Genomic DNA, 17351 nt, shown 5'->3' with positions numbered 1-17351 from the left:
GGGCGCGATCGGTCGGCGGGGCCCGGGGCCAAGACATATAAACGCGACCGCGTGTACGGCTGGACCTGTGACAGCCGCCAAGGCAGGGGCAAGCGCGGCGGCTGCGGGCACACCCCCTCGCACCCACCGCCTCCAGCGCGGCCCTTGGCAGGGCACGGACTGCTGCGAACCGAGCCGGACTCCCCGGGCGGGCGGCGGAGGAGGCTCGCTCCGAGCCCCCCGGACCCACCCCCTCCACCCCCGCCCCCGGCGGCCGGGCCGGGGCGGTTCCGCGCCGCTCCGCGGGGCCACGTCGGGCCGAGTGTGCGCGGGGCTGAGCGCGGCGCCGTGACTGCGGGGTGAACTCGGCCGTGCCCAGCGGCTCGGCGGCGATAGGGGAGCGGGCTCCTGACGAAAGCGGAACTCAGCCAGGGCCATACAAATCAGAAAAGAGCCCGGCCGCCGCGGCAGAGGGGAGCGGAGCCCACGGGGGCAGGGACGCCGCCGCGCTGCACGGACCAGCGGCGCCGCGAGAGGCGCCTCCTCATCTCCGTCCCGGACCCGGCTTCGGCTTCAATACTAACTTCGGTCCCGGTGAGCGCCGGGCGGGACGGCCGCCTGCACCGGGCTCCACGCAGCGGGCAGCGCTCCGCACCGCGCCCGCGGCGGCGGACGCGGAACACCATGATGAGCAGCTACCCGGACGGTGAGGAGGACACGGTGGCGCTGCTGGCTCATGACACCAGCGGCAGCAAGGAACCGGAGCGGGGCAAGGAAGAGCTGAGCGCCGAGAAAGGGCCCGAGAAGCCGGACCCCTCTCAGAAGCCCCCCTACTCGTACGTGGCCCTAATCGCCATGGCCATCCGGGAGAGCGCGGAGAAGAGGCTCACGCTGTCCGGGATCTACCAGTACATCATCAGTAAGTTCCCTTTCTACGAAAAGAACAAGAAGGGCTGGCAGAACAGCATCCGCCACAACCTCAGCCTCAATGAGTGCTTCATCAAGGTGCCCCGGGAGGGCGGAGGCGAGCGCAAGGGCAACTACTGGACCCTAGATCCCGCCTGCGAGGATATGTTCGAGAAGGGCAACTACCGTAGGAGACGAAGGATGAAGCGGCCTTTCCGACCGCCCCCAACCCACTTCCAGCCCGGCAAGACCCTCTTCAGCCCCGACAGCTACGGCTACCTCTCCCCGCCCAAGTACTTGCAGTCCACCTTCATGAACAACTCGTGGCCGCTGGCGCAGCCCCCCGCGCCCATGCCCTACGCCTCCTGCCAGATGTCTGGCGGGAACGTCAGCCCCGTCAATGTGAAAGGACTCTCGGGCCCGGCGTCCTACAGCCCTTACTCGCGGGTACAGAGCATGGCACTGCCCAGCATGGTGAACTCCTACAATGGCATGGGCCACCACCACCACCCGCACGCTCACCACCCGCAGCAGCTCAGCCCGGCAAGCTCCGCGCCGCCCACAGCCCCGGCCGCGAACGGAGCCGGCCTCCAGTTCGCCTGCGCCCGCCAGCCCGCCGAATTGTCTATGATGCACTGTTCCTACTGGGAGCACGACAGCAAACACAGTGCCCTGCACTCCCGCATAGACATCTAGGGAGGCTCCGGCCGTCCGCCACTGCAGAAATACCCTTGTGCTGGCCCCGCTGCCCCTCTCCGATCCCGCCGCGTTCTGCGCTCTCATGCCTCTCCTCCCTTTTCTCTCTGTGCCCAGACTGTGGCGGTGGGAAAACAGCATCCCTGCTCTTCGTGTAGTGTAGGTGTAGGAGCCGTCCTACGCTGAGGAAAAGGCAGTGTAAGTGTGGGAGCTTCTCCAGCGGGGCTGCTCCGGGTGCAGCGGGGCCGGGCCGGCCGCCTCTCGGCGAGCTCGCATCTACCGTTCGTTCCTCTACTCGTGTGTGTGTGTTTGTGAGAGGTTTGCAGGCGGGACCACGCAATTAAAAATACGCTGGTTAGCCCGCAAATTTTTGCTTCTTTATAATTCGGCCGTAATCTTTTTGGGCTCAGCTTTGAGGAGAGTAAAAAGGAGCTTGTAAATAGCAGAGACGTTTCCACGCGTGGCGGTACGGAGCTAGCGGGGCCTAAACAACGCCGTTTGCCCGTGGTGTTCGTCCTTCTCCTCCTTTTCATCTTTTCTGTCTTCTCCCTCGGTCTTCAGAGCACCGCGTTTCTTCCGAACCGTGGTTACTCGTCAAAATAGTACTTACGTGGGGACTGCTTAACAGCAGGAGATGTATGATATTGTTGGTTATTAGAAACCAACAAACAAAACCCGCCAAGGTCACTCGTGAAACGTTTCGACAGCGGTAAATGTATTTTTTAAAGGAGACGATGTCCTCTGAGGTCTTAAAAGTAAATTTATGAGGTCTAAAAAAAAAACAAAAACAAAAACATATTTTTATGTTGTTAAAAAAAAAAAAAAAGACACTGTTTCACTGTTTCCTGTAAATCGGAATATTTTTCTGTGTGCGCATTATTAATAATGAAAGTTCAAACTATCTTCGATTTTTTTTTGACCCCCAAATCTGGTCCAAAATGGATTTTTCGGTAGGTTCTGCTTTTGAAAGCCTACCCTTTTCTTCAAATGGTGTGATCCTTCAATTTTACATAGATTAATGTGAAAAAAAAAAAAATAATAATGCAGGGGCCAGTTGATAGCGATTTTATAAACGTTTATGTAAGCTGATAGATGCTGTGGCATAGTACCGTTTTGGGACCAACTTTTCTAGAGTGAACTAGCACTTTTATTGTACTTTCTAGTATTGTAACGTCTCCAATAAAATGCCTTTCCTTCTTTTCATATCGTTTTATGTCGCTCTCCTCCTCCGGGCTCGGGATCGAGAAGCGGCAGCGGAGAACAAGGCCGCTCCGCGGCTCCCGGACGGCGACGGGCGACGGGCACCGCTCCAGCCCCTGTGCCCCAGCAGCGGGCTGGCACCGCTCTCTGCCTGCTCCGCTGCGGAAAGTACGCCGGTTACGCTCGATCGGTGCATCTGCTCTGTTAAGCGCCATGGTGGGCTGCACACCGGCTAGAGAGGTCTGGCGGGGCCGCGTCTGCCGGCGGCCCGATGCCGTCTTGGTTGACGCTGAGGAGGTGCGGGAACCGTTTCGTTGGCCCCGCGGGCGAGCTGGCGGGGAGCGGGCAGCCATCAGCACCTCTCCCGTGTGCCCGGCTCTGTCAGGGCGCTGGGAGACAGAGCCTTTCGGTCAGTTCTACGGAGTATGCTCGACACAGACGCGGCTCTGCTTTCGTTTCGGTGCCGCAAGGTCGGGGCCGCGGCGCTGCGCGCGGTTCCGCGTCGCACCGGGCGCAGCTCGGCCGCGGTGAGCTCTGGCTGCGGCCGGTACAGGGAGCCGCTGGCGGGTCTCGCTTTCCGCGCTGGGCCCGTGGCTCCGGCAGCGACGCACACGAGGCCTGGGCCTCGCTTCAAAGCCAGCCCGTTCTCGGAGCGGCCTCCGCGCGGGGACTCGGAAGGGGACGGGACAGCGGGGCTGACAGAATTGTCTCCGGCTGGTGCCTTGGAGTCTCCTTGGAGGCCAGCCTGGGCCTGCTGTCCTGGGAGCGAGGATGCGGGCTTCCGCTTGTTCCAGGCTGCGAAAGCAGCTTGCTGTTCAGGAGGGGGTGCCGAGGGGCAAAACCTGGTACCAAGGGTGGGCACTCCCTTTCCACTGCTGGGGGGGCTTTGGCGGTGCCCAGGGGAGACCCGCAGCGCTGAGCGCGGATAGGCCCTTGCGAAGCTGCCTGACGCTGTCCCCGTTCTCTAAGGCCCTTCTCTAAGGCCTTTTTCACGCTCCTACATGGAAGAAAGCGGCAGCCTCCAGCTCGGTCGCAGAAATGAGGGGCCGAGGGTGGGGGGGGATGAGGGGTGGGCGGGGGCGAGGGCAGCGGTCTCCTGTCTGCTGCGTTCGGCAGGCACGGCCAAGGGGAGAAGGGTTGCGGGGAAACACACCGGGGCAGTCCAGCTCTTACCCGCACTCCCCATGCCCTGGCCCGATCGACAGGATTCTGGGAGCGTTGGTGTAGCCAAGCTGCTCCCCTCCTGTACGGGCAGCAAAGCAGAGGTATGACAAATGCATCTGTTTCCTCGGTGGTTCTCTACCGTGCTCAGAGGGCTACAGGGCCGAGCTGCTGCCCCAGGGACCAGGCAATTCCAGCCCCTACACGAACATCAATGTAACGGGAATGCATAACAGGGAGAGAAAAGGCCTGCACCGCAAGGGACACGGCCCTGACTCACGCCTTTACCATCCGTCTCTGCCGGCCATTGCCGGCCACTGCCGGGAGCGGGGTCTCGCTCTGTGTCTCTGGCCTGCCCGGGGCCCTGAGGTGGGAACTGGCGGCAGAGGGCAGAGGCGGCACTTCTCACATGTCCCGAGAAGTGCATTTGGAGCACGGCGGCAGGCTCTGACAGCCGCCGGCCGTCTGAGGGTTGCAGTCTGGCACGGTAGGGCTCGGGGCCATGGCTACTTGCTGCTTAGTCGAAAGACACTGCTAATGCCGCTTGTTTCCTCCGTGGTACATCGGGGCCACGGCGAGCTCGCAAGGGAAACACCTCCCGCCACCGTCGCTGGGCACGGAGCTAGGGGAGGGTGGAAGCGCAGCCCCGGACCCCGTACAGCCCCGTCGGCGTCCCCCTGGGCCCCTTCCCGAGCTGTGTCATGGTTTGGCCCGGCTGCTGCGCCCACGGCAAACGTCTGGGAGTGGCTGTGGCATCGCCGGCTCTGGACGAAGTGATACCTGGTGGTGCCCAGGTACAGAGACGCAGCAGCTGCCTGGCACCAGGCAAGGCCGTGCGGGACTCGGGGCTGCTCCGGTTTCCGTGGCAGCGCGGGGGAAGAGCTGGGGCCTGCCGTGCGTGACCAGTAACCCGGCTATGTCAATGCAGAGAGGCAGAGAGCAGCGCGTTTGAGCGGCTCGCGGACGAGGGCCCCCTCCCCAGGAGGAAGCGGTACGGAAGTGTGGGTCAGCTTGGAAGGAGGCAAAGGTGCCCTCGCGGCCAGCTTTCACCCACCAAGCCTCTCAGCTGCGGCTGCCCGGGGGCTGCGCCCGCCACAGGAGAGATGCAGTCAGGGCCGATACAGGCCGCTCGTCCGGGGGCTGTCCATCTGTCGGGCTCCCTATTCCCGGTCGGGGCTTTGCTCGCTTTACCCCGAGACCCCAGCTTTTCTCCCCGGCAGCAGCATGTCCCCCAGCCAGCCGTCGTGCCTCTAGGATGTTTTCACGATCAATTTCTGTATTTTATAAACAGAGGCTGCACTGAATGTAAACTCGCATGGTTTATTAAACAGCCACCGTGTCCTGGGCATGGCTGCAACCCCTTCCATCACTTTGCCCTCAGGACCGCCCGAGCAGCCCCGGTGAGGACCGTTCTCCCTCCCAGGCCAGGCGGGACGGAACTGGTGGGGCCCCGGCTTGTGCCCCGGCAGGACCTCCTCGCTGAGGGGATGGGAATTCAGAGTCAGAGCCCAGCCGCCCTTCTGGGCTGCCCAGGAGCTGTCCTGTGGCTTGTCCTGGCAGCAGCAGCGCGGCTTCTGCCGCAGCCGGAGCGGCCAAGACCCCCGGACAGGTCCCCCCGGCCTGGGGAGCGGACGGCGGGGGCAGCCATCACATCCCTGCTCACTAGCGCTTGCCTGGAAAGCTGGCATCCAGTGACACTTGGGACGGCAGCGGCTGGGCGAGAGGAGGGCTACGTACCGACCCCACGTGCAGACAGCCCCGTGGGCACGAATGGAGCCGGCTAGGGTGTGCCCACGGCTGCTCAATGTTCCCTGGCCCGGAGCAACCGAGCCATCTCCTCCCGCGGCTCCCACCTGCCTCCGGGCCGCGCCACCGCCCAGTGCTGGCGGCTCTTTATGAGAGTGAGCAGCCGAGCGCCGGTCTCTTGGCAAGAGATGGCTGTGCGCGTTATGTAAGGCCTTTCCCCGTTATATAAATGACGGCAATAGGAAAGCTCCGCGGTGCGGGATGCGCTCCCCGAGCCAGCACCGTGGCGAGAAGCCTCCCTCCGGCCTCAGTGCCGTCGTCCGCCGCAGGGCTGCTTCGGGGGCTGGAGCTGGGCAGGGGTGTCGGGCAGGGGAGTCGGGGCCGCTGGCCCGGCTGAGTTGCCGTCGCTGGCCTGACCGGGCGGCCCCAGGTTTACGCAACGCTGGCGAGAGATGAAAGCAGAAGAGCGAGGGCTGTTTTCGCCCTGCGCGGAGCGGGTGTGGAAGCAATCTGCTTTGGCCGCTGCCGGGGCGGGAGCGCGCTACCCGTGCCCCCGAGAAGGGAAGAGTTTGGTCCCTGGGGCTCATCAGGCTCCTGCCAGCTCTCGGTTCACCCAGCCCCCGGGCCAGTGCCACGCACGGGAGGCTGCTTTAAGGCCACAGGTTTTTCATCCTCTCCTGCCCTTCTTGCAGCTCTCGAGGTTGAAAGTGTGGCAGAGCCCTCGACATTGGGAGCGCTCCCCGCCGGCCCGGCCCGGCACTGTTGCCCTTTGCCTGCCACCGGCAGCGGGATGCTGAGGTAATGCGAGGGAGCCGTCCCGCCCCAGGACACCCCGGCTGTTCTCGTCGTGCCCGGGGAGGGTGGGCGATGGTGCCAGTGTCTGCGGGCAGGGCCGAGCCATGCTTCGGGAGGAGACACGTACACGGCTCTCACCTTGCGCCCCGCTCCCGCCCTGGCCGGTGTGGCTGTTTAATGCCGCCTGATTCCTGGTATTCTTGTCGGTGTTTTAAGTGGTGAAAAAGTCATTTCCAGTCCCATGGTCCGCGTTTTACCCTGAACTCATTGAAAAGAGAGTGCGGGGTCAGGACTGTTTATTATACAACCAATTAAAACAGGAAAATATGCAAAGGCTTCATTCAGCCAGATCCGGCTATTGTTAAGCCGAAAATGATATTTTTGTTTCAAAAATAAAAAAGTACGTTTGTTACTTAAAAAATCTCCGCTCTGCGTGTGTGATAGACGCGGCTCCCGGTTGCTCTCCCCGGCTGTCCGTCAGCAGTGCCCCGGCGGTCGGGAGCACGGCGAGTTTCGATGGCCCCAGCTGGACGCCGGTCCCGGGCCGAGCCGCGGGCCCTGCGCTGCCGGAGGGCGACCCGACGGAGCGGACGGCGGGCAGCGACCGGGATCCTGTCTTTCCCTTCGCCCTGGGGCTCGGCTCCGGGATTCGGTCCTGCCCGCTCGCAGGAGAGGCTGGCCGGCCTCAGACGCAGGGAGCTAATTTCGGGAGGGCGGACGCGGGCAGCCGGCGCAATGCTTAGGCAATAGGAGAGAGTGAAACACGCTACTGCGAGAGCTAAAAAGCTCGGCAGTGCAGCGGACGACGGCCAGGGCCGGGATAACCAGACCGGAGAGCCCCAAGACCCTCTACAGAGCCCCGGGCACACCTCGGAGGCCAGGAGCTGGGGACGGAGCCGGGCCTCAGGTGGGGTTCCTGAGTCTGTGGTTACCGCCATCCCACTTCTCCATCCACCCTAGAAGCCCATCCCCGGACCTGCGGGGCATCTCTGTGGTTTGGATGGGCTCTGCTCTGCGGCGGTGGAACATCTGCCCCGCAGCAGGAATGCAAGGGGCGGGGGGGGTAAAGGGACTTCTCCCGATGGGGTTCGGCGCCCTCCTGCTTCGCCGCCCGAGGCCTCCGAGGCACCTCCGCCCGCTCCAGGTAGTCCTCGGGGGTGTGCTAAGCAGCGGGCCTGGGAAGCGCTCATCAAAACAGTCGCTCCGGCTGGCCTAACGCAATGAGTTTATTTTAGTCCTTGAGCTGTATTGAAAACATTAGCTCTGCTTCTTGTGGTTGTTTACAGTATGTTGGTCTCAACATCACAGCCGCCCTTCTGGAAAAGTCTTACAGAATTCAGGCAGAGGGAAACCAACACAGAAGTGACTGGGAAAGCATGATGGCAAATGATTAATCAAATCAGAGACAGGAAGGCGGAGGTAATCAATGAGTTTTCACTTACAGTTTACTTAGATGGACATCTTTTTTTTTATTATTTTTATTTTTTTCTTTCCCCCCTGTAAGTTTAGAAACCACACGGGGGTTTATTAACTGGAGAAACAGATGGAGGATTTGGGGCGCTGGTAGGAATTAATTCAAAATCAGCTACATGTTGCCTGAAGTAGAAATCGACTTTCGGCAGAACCTCGTGTTTGCTGCCACCCTAGTACACGGAGCCAGGCGGCGTGCGCCAAGACTGGGCCGCGTCCCGCGGGAGACTGCCCACTCCCCGCAGCCGGGACCTGCCCAGTCTGCCGGGGCTCTCCCTCAAGTTGCACAGCGGAAAATGCTGTGACAAATCTCATCAGAGGAGATGTTAAAGCGAAGCACTGGCTCTGATTGCTCTACTTTTGGGAAGGAGGACACCTTCCCTGCCCTCAAGTCCCGAGGTCTCGATCTTGGTGTCCCCGGAGGGCTGGCTCCTCAGCCTACCCGAGAGAGCAGCTTCTCCTGACATCGAAGGAGGCTTTTGGCTCCCCAGCACGTGCCTGTAAATACTACCGTTCTGGTGGCAGATAAATTGCTCACCTATTTTCGTTTAATTTATTTCTTCTTCTCACTCCCTTCAACGGAATTCCCCGCTCCCCCCCCCCCCCCCCCCCCCCGCCCCGCTCCAATACATGAATAGCTAATTCGGAACGGTTACGAAGTAACAGACGGAATATCACATTTCTCGTTTACACCGACTACTTTCGAGTCAGTCATTCACGGGGTGAATGCCGGCACAGGAGAGGCTCAATCCGCAGCAGCCCGGGGTCTGGCCCGTGTCAGGGCATTTCACCAACGGATGAGGACTCTGGGACTTGGCTGGGACGGGGGGAGCCGAAAACCCGCCAGACTTCGGTAAATGGGCTCTGGAGGAGTCTGGGGAAGAGGTTCGTGATTTCTAGGCTGTCTGGGCAGTTTCCACTGTTTCGGGTCAAAGACCCGGGCTCTGGGGGCGCGCAGCCGGCCCCGCGCAAAGAACAGTTGTTTAAGATACAGTGCCTGTTTCGCCGTTTTATCCCAACGATAACTGTGATTGTTTTTGTTACTATCGTTGTGTTCCGTGAAAACCCAAACAAGCAATATAGGGTATGGCGAAGCTGAGCAAAGTACGAAGCATAATGTCCTAAGTTATCAAAGCGGGGAAGAAACAAAAAGGAGTCGCTCGCTACTCATCTTTTGCAGGTGTTGCTTTTCACAAGATGTTCGGGGGGGGAATCAAGCACGTGTTGTTGTCGATGTGCTGGGCTTCCTCTGCTCCTCGCTTTAGCGGGAGATATCGCTTGGTGCTTATCAACGACTACGACTGTAGCACTGGGACACGGCTTCTCACCTCTCGGGCACAACTGATTATTCCAGTACAAAGGCTGCCGGCAGCCGGCCCCCGCAGCAGCCCCCGAGCCCTTGACTGGGAAGAGATTTCGGCGCCGGTAACGGCTCGCACAGGCAACGAAGCGCTTGTGAAATAGGAGCGCTTCGGCAAATATTCCCGCCGCTGCCCTGACGGCTGATAAAAGACCCCGACGGGCCCAGGGCGAGACAGGGAAGTGTTTCGTGCAGAGGCAGATTGCAGTGGATGGAGGGTTTGGGAGACGAAATTCTCCCCTGGTTCACTCTCGACCAGTTTTCTGGCCGTGCATGCGGCGAGGCTGGCATGCTGTGCGGGGTATGCAGCCAGAACCATTTGCCTCTATAATCATCCCCAAACGACCCAGGAAGCACACACATCGACCAGGAACGGCCACTGGGACCCCCACTAATACCAGTGGAGATGGTCTCACAGATTACCACGTAAGCGCTTGCGTTTGCCCAGAGAGCAGCGAGAGCGGAGAGGAGCAGCGGCCGGGCTGGTGGCGGACAGAGCACAGCAGGGGCGGCTTCTCTGTCCCCTGGCCTTACAAGTTGCCTCTTTGTTTCCTATGATGCCTCCGAGATACAGGGACATTTAAATAAAACAAAATAGAAATAAACAAACAGACCCAGAAAGCCTAAACCACCACCCCCGAAAACAAACAAACAAACCAACAAAACCCCCAAACCAAACCGAAAAGCAACCAACCAAGAAAAAGCAAGCAAACAAAGAAACCCAAACAAATAAACAAAACAACAGGAGATTTTAAAAATTAGTAGGAGAGTTTGTATGGTCTTTTGAAACACACGTGATTGATCACGTCTCCTGCCCTGACTGCTGGAGTTGCAGGAAACAGCCCTGCTCTTCTTTACTCTTTCCTCAAACCAGTGATCTTGCTTTGGAAGCCTCTTGGTTTGCCTTTTTGGATAAACTACCGTTCAGCTCAGTCCAGAGCAGCCAAGTGTTGTCTGGTACAGTCACCAGTTGCCCTGGAATAGAAATGGGAACCACTTGTTTAAACATCCTAAGGTCCCAAAATCTCTACGAGCCATCTTAGAGGGGTTTTTTTCCCTTCCCGGAGCGGGAAGGGAGCAAGGGGATTACAGGGAGGAATGTCTGCCCAGGCAGCTACAAGCACAATAAGATTTCGCTCTTTTTTTTTTTTTTTCTTCCCCCCTCCTATCAGTTTTTCCATTCCTTGAGGAAAATTATTCAGTATCTGACTCAAGGTGGCTAATTCCAAAAATTCCCCCCGTTGTTATTTTGTTTTATCTTAGTCCTTTTTCATGTTATATTTAAAAAGTGACAGATTTGGTGGAACTCTCAACTGTTTCCTATTAGAGGCTGAGAGTTCACCAGCGTGCCTTCTGATGTTCCATATTACACGTTCTGGAGTTTTAAGCAGGAACACATCCTAAGTAGTTACAGTTGGCCCGATGCGGGAAGCCCGTTCTGTCGTTATCTTCCTCCCCGAGCTCTCGCAGGGGCTGCGGTGGCCCGGCCCGCCGCTGCCCCCTCCCGGCTCCTCACCGGTCCCGCACCGCTGCCCTCTCCTGGCTCCGCATCGGCCCCGCACTGTCCCGGCCCCGTGCTGTCCCGGCCCGGCTCCCCACCGGAGGGAGCCAACCCCGCCCCGGCCCGTGCTGCGCGCAGGGTCGCAGGGGTCCGGTTCATCGCTGGCCAGATGCTTTGGGGACGGTCCAGAAATCCCCCAGACGAGTCAGAGTGAGCGGGAGGTATTTCCCAGCCCGCGGTACTGGAACGTGGGGAAATCCTGGAGTGTAAATACGCAACTTCACGTTTCTCCATTGCCTTCGCTGATTCTTTGCTTTCCGCTGCTGCTTTCACCACTATCGCTGCTCCCTCCTGTGACACTGCAGGGCTGTGGCACTTCATCCCGACCACGGTCTGCTACTGCTGCTCCAGTTCTCTATTTTTAACCACTAATGTGTCTTTTAATGAAAATCCCCTTGTCTCCTACAAGACATTCTGAGCTCTTGTGTTTTGGAGTGCAGCCCTGCACAAACACCAGCGATGTGGTGTGCAGAGCAGCACTCAGTGGGAGACTTAGAAGGTGTCGAGCAATCTTCAGGGCCAAATTTTCTCATAAATACTTGCAGGATACAAGACCTAACTATAAAAGAATACTCCTTTGGTAACCAAGACCTTGTAACTATAGACATGTACTGAAATTTTTGGTGGTAAGTCTTCATTTTATATCCTCAGACCCCCAAAATCACTGTGTGGTCCATTGATCATGAGGAAATGTTCACATTTGTGATTGCAAAACATGAAATAAGGAAGACTAGAAAGGATATGAGTTAAGCCCTCTCCATACATCACCAGAATTCATTAATGCATGGACACAGAATAGCTGCTGACTATGTAACCTATGCAACAAAATCACTAAATGCATCAGAGGTGCTCACAGTTTTTTAGATCCTGCATGAACATTAATATTCTTCAGGTGATCATGTCACCATTTACTTGAAAAAGAACTCAACTTTTGTAAAGCATCAGGAGAAACAGCTTTGCTAAAGGAAGTGGAGTGCAGTGGATTTGAGAGGAATGCAAGGCACAGTGTAACCATCAGTACTGCAGTAAAAAACAAGTCCTGGTTTTATCTGTGCTGATGTGGGTTCCCTGGCTGGGGCCCGGAAGTGGACCTTCCCCAGTTTGATTCTGCACTGGGTCTGGGTAGGGTAATCTGTGCATTGGCAGTGTGACTGTCAGGGACTCCTTGTGTTCCCCTTGACTGAGCTTGCTGAGGGGTGAGCTTTGGGATCGTTTCCTCCATCAATGACACGGCACATGGGCAGCAACAGCCCTCATCTCCCCAGTTTTCAACTGCCCAGGCTCGATGCAGGTGAAGCCACTATTCCTTTCAGAATCACAGTATGAACATCACAGCTCTGGTGGTAAGACAGCAGCTTGTGATGGAAGGACTGAACTGAGGCAGCTTTCTGCAGTGACCAAAATATGTAGGCTTCTTTTTCCAGAGTTGTTTTCACTTCAGATATTCCATCTTTTGAGTGAACAAATGAAGATTAGAGCTGAATTGTGAACTGCTTGAGCACCCACAGCTTAATGGGAAAACAGGGTGTTGGCTGTTTCTGAGAGGAATATGTTTTCCTCCTATTGGGAATTCCAGGTGTGGGAATTTCTTCTTGTGGTTTATCTTTATAGCTGTTGTTATATTTGTTTACTGTTCAAGCAGGCATGGGGCATTGCTGCAATACCACAGTCTGTGAAGCAGTCCCAGCTTCTGAGAGCCCCCAGCCAAAATATTTCTGTGATGTTGGCCACCTCAGAATGAAGGGTGTCTTGCTCATGGAGAAGCTGCTAGGACTGTTGCTTCACTGGTGCAAATCAGCATGGTACTAACAAAGTCACTCAAGCCTCATCACATTTGGTGTGGATTTCTGCTTCTATTGCCATACATGGTTAATGGTGCCTTGGTTTTTGTCCTGTGCTTCACTGTGGTACAGAGTAAGTCACATTTTAACTTTTGCACTTTTCCCCAGTGAACTGGGTGAGATGGATTGTTTTCTGGTGGTCACTTAGTATTTTCTGGCTGGCAGCTGGAAAGAAAGCTCATCCTTTTGAAACTCAGTGGGGTAGGAGTGGGGTGGAAAAGGTGAAACTCTTTGCTCAGCTGTATTCTCAGCCTACATGCAGGAGAGCGCCCGTGGATTCGGCACCAGTGGATCTGACACAATGTGAGAACTGTTTTCCTGTATCACTTAGATTGTAGTTGAAATGTGAAATGAGCTCCATGTGGCAGCAGCCAAAGGAAAGAAAAAGGAAAAGGAAAAAAAAAGAAAGAGCAGCACTCACCAAAAGTTTCGGTTATCCCTTGAAGCTATATTACAACATATACTACCCTAATTGAATCAGTGTGAGAACTTTTCCCCTCAGCTGAGATCCATGCTGGTCTCTGTCTACTTTTCCCTGGAGATGCTCACGTTTGATACAAAGATGTGCTAGGGACACCCGCACCTGGGGTAAGATTTTGACATTCAGTTCAATGCTTCAATCACTGAGAAAGAAATGTTGATTCTCACACAGTGTTACCAGGTTCATTACGATTTCCCCCCTCTTTACAGACTCTCCTCTTCTTTATAGCCTTAGCACCAGGGTATGGTGCAGGAAAGTGTTGTCGGAGTAAAGGCTACTAGATCTGCTCTGAGGATACATCATATTAATTGATCCTTTCTAGGGTGTTTGTTGGGATGATTTAATAAACCTTAGAAATACTGGTGACATCTTCCAAGAGACACTAACAAGGCTGATGGTGAAGGGATGTGGTCTTGAGGCTGCTCACGGTCACCCACCCTGTTAGCCCTGTCCAGGAGCTGCCTGTGAACACTTCTGTTTCACTTGTGAAAGGGCCAAAGAAATCCCTGTAGGCACTCAATTGTTACTGTCACAGAGTATTCTTAGAAATGCAGGGAAAATGTCTGCACATTTCAAAACCTCAGTGCCATCACCTAGCACAAAATTAATTGACAGGTCAGAAAGCAAAAGCAATTGATACCCAAATACACGTCTGCTCTGTAAGTATTCACATGTGCGAAACAATACGTGATCCACAAGAACATATGGCTCTGGTATCAAATACATGGAATCAAGTTGAATTACAAAGACTTTGAAAAGGTCCTCAGTTTAAATGTACACAGCTCTCTGAAATGCCCATCGAAGTTTAGCGCAGCAATTAAAAACAGATAGATTGTCAGGATGCATAGAGCAGGGGTAGAGTTAATTCACTATGAAAGAAATGAGTGACTGGGAATGAGAGAGAATAGCAAAAGAAAGAGGAAAAGAGCAAGAATGAGTGGAGAGACAAAATGCTAATAAGGGGGGTTAGGGAGAACCAGGAGAAGAAGAGGGGGAAAGAAAGGAAGAAGTGAAAAGAAGGAGAGAGTTAAAAATCAAGGAAGAACATGAGATAGGAAAGAGAAGGAGAGCAGCAAGTAAAATAATGACATTTTATCCTGTAATCTGGCAGCTTTCACTTAGGGAGAACAAATCTTGGAGCAGACCTAAAGGCTGTTCCTTATATCTCAAAAGTATGTGTGAGTGTCTGTCTTTGACGGTTATGCATGCACACACATGCAGTTATGTAAATACCATTACACAGGACATGCAGTCTTTCCGGGGATCTCACACCGCTTCCCAGAACCACAGGGTCTCTCACACTGCCATGTGTCCAGCACCTGTAATGCACTTCCTACATGCCGTGAGCCAGGGTTTCCTGGTTTGCTTTGCTGTTTGTTTCTGTTCTGCCTCCCCAGAACTGGGAATGGTGTTTCTGTCCCCCCACTGCTGGCCATTCTGCTGTCCCTGGTGAGGTGACAAGCTGACATGACTTTGGGGCTGCCTTCTGAGACATCGCTGTTGTTTACAATTGCTGTTTCCATATGTTGGTATTCATGGCAACAATTTAATTTCTCACTGGCTGATCCAAATCATGTCAGATATTTTGTTGTTGAATTAGTGTGTGTGTGTGGGATTATATTGTTCTTGCCTTGTCTGTCCTCTACATGCAAGCCACTGGTAAAATGACATCACTTTTCAAAATTTTTCGGGGGCTAAAAAGTTACTGAGTGATAGTTTAATCTATGTGTTTGATAGTTTAACAGTGTGTGGTGGGTTAAAGTTTCCCCCCCAGCATTAACTTTGCCAGAACAACTCAGTTAGAAGGAAATGAAGCTGTATTTACAAGCAAGAACTACACTCTACAATGGAATGCAATGAATATGTACAAAATATACAGTATTTACAATATAGAATAGAATAGAATAGAATAGAATAGAATAGAATAGAATAGAATAGAATAGAATAGAATAGAATAGAATAGACCAGGTTGGAAGAGACCTTCAAGATCATCGCGTCCAACCTATCAACCAATCCGACCCACCCAAACAACTAAACCATGGCACCAAGCAAACACCTCCAATGATGGTGACTCCACCACCTCCCTGGGCAGCCCATTCCAATGGGCAATCACTCTCTCTGTATAGAACTTCTTCCTAACATCCAGCATCCAGCCTAAACATCTCCTGGTGCAGCCTGAGACTGTGTCTTCTTGTTCTGGTGCTGGCTGCCTGGGAGAAGAGACCAACCTCTGCCTGTCTACAGCTTCCCTTCAGGTAGTTGTAGAGGGCAATAAGGTCACCCCTGAATCTCCTCCTCTCCAGGCTAAGCAATCCCAGCTCCCTCAGCCTCTCCTCATAGGGCTTGTGTTTCAAGCCCCTCACTAACTTCGTTGCCCTTCTCTGGACTCGTTCCAGCAAGTCAACCTCCTTCCTAAACTGAGGGGCCCAGAACTGGACACAGTACTCAAGGTGTGGCCTAACCAGTGCAGTGTACAGGGGCAGAATGATCTCCCTGCTCCTGCTGGCCACACTGTTCTTAATGCAGGCCAGGATGCCATTGGCCCTCTTGGCTGCCTGGGCACACTGCAGGCTCATGTTCAGCCTACCATCGACCAGTACCCCCAGGTCCCTCTCCACCTGGCTGTTCTCCAGCCACTCTGTCCCCAGCCTGTAGCACTGCATGGGGTTGTTGTGGCCAATGTGCAGAACCCGGCACTTGGATGTGTTAAATGTCATGCCGTTGGATTCTGCCCATATTATACAGATATTTACAATTAGCAAACAACATGCCCCCACTGCCCCTCCCTCCCCCCAGCCCCCATCCCAATAGAGTAAAGGAACAGAGAGATAGCAGTGAGTTAGATTTAACTAAACAATTTCTGCCATAACCTAATTTCAGCCATAGCCTAAAACCATCACACAATGCTAAATATTGATCAGAATCTGCTTCCTTTATAACTGGCCCTTTCTTAGTTTAACATAATCTTCTGCCCTCTGCTTGGAGACTACTGGGATGATCAGTTCTGTATCTTTGACCGAGACTATTTATACTCATGGCCAATAAGCTGCTGTTACTCTGTGAGGAATAACACACTTGTCAAGGAAAGATGGATTGGATGTGATCATTCATCTGGCTCAGGAAGGTGCTCTTGCAGAGATGGGGGCAACAAATGAAGTTTCTTGGTGTGACACAGATCTTTCTAGACAGCTGAGCATCCCAAGGAATTTCTGATGCCTGCTGGAGCAGATGTGTTGCCCAATCTCGCTGCCACCTAACTGTGCATGTGCTGGACTGACTTGTCTCATTCAACAAAATGCACATTTTATGGATCTTCTTAGATAGCTACAAGACTCATTCCAAAGCTGTCCACAGTCCCTGTGTGTGTTCTTCTCTTGCTTGAGGTCCAGCTGTCACATCCACCATACCCAGGATGTTGTGGATAGTGGAAAATCTCCTCATCTTGCACAGCGACTGATTTATTGCTGGATGTTTGGATGGGTGAATGTACCTGTACAGCTGGCTCCTGGCCTTGTACTGATTCTAAATCTGGGGTGAGGAGGGTCAGATGCCTTTTATTTTCTTTCATACACTGTGGAGAGCTTCCTCTTCTCCAAAAGAATCCTCAGGTCCTCCCATGTTTGCCATCCAGGAAGGGCACCTTTTTGAAGGAGCCCAAATATAGTTCAATGATGGATTCTTTATTTCCTGGTGCTGCTAGAAATGGCAGCTCTACATTTTCTTAGCAACCTGTATGCTTCATACCTACGCCCTGTTACAGCTGGAATTGTTCAATCCACCTTTTCTAGGGTACAGAGCTGTCTAGTTTGAGCATGGTTCTCAGGTTCATTAAATATTTCATCCTGAAAAAAACAGCTTCCAGATATTGCTGGACCATTTCTGAATGTCTTTTCTGCTGTTTGAAGTAAAATTCTGGGCTAAATTTTGCCTTTCTCCCTCACCATTTCCCTGTTACATTTATCATCCTTCTGATAGCTCTTTTATGAAGACAAGAAATGGTGACATGGATGTTTAACACTTAACAATGTCTTATTGTCTCATTGCTTTTGGAAAAGGTATTGGAAGAGGAAAAACCTCCCATACAGCTATAAACAAAACAGAAGGAAGTGAGTTCACCGTCCAGGGGAAAGCATAGCTCTCCTGTGGAGGGATTTT

At 54.3% G+C, this 17351-nt stretch overlaps 1 protein-coding gene across 1 annotated transcript; it reads left to right on the top strand.

The window, feature by feature from the left end:
- Positions 1–327: 327 nt before the first annotated feature.
- Positions 328–2797, top strand: FOXL2 (forkhead box L2). Its single transcript, XM_068145721.1, has one exon. The coding sequence runs from the start codon at positions 664–666 to the stop codon at positions 1579–1581; it is 918 nt and encodes a 305-aa protein (XP_068001822.1). The 5' UTR covers positions 328–663; the 3' UTR covers positions 1582–2797.
- The last annotated feature ends 14554 nt before the right edge of the window (positions 2798–17351 follow it).

Source organism: Melanerpes formicivorus, unplaced genomic scaffold (genome assembly GCF_026170545.1).
Source record: "Melanerpes formicivorus ecotype bairdi unplaced genomic scaffold, bMelFor1.0.p_v2 SCAF_12, whole genome shotgun sequence".
NCBI classification, from domain to species: Eukaryota; Metazoa; Chordata; class Aves; order Piciformes; family Picidae; genus Melanerpes; species Melanerpes formicivorus.
Note: the sequence above shows the minus strand (reverse complement) of the source record. Positions and strands in the feature narration are given on the sequence as shown.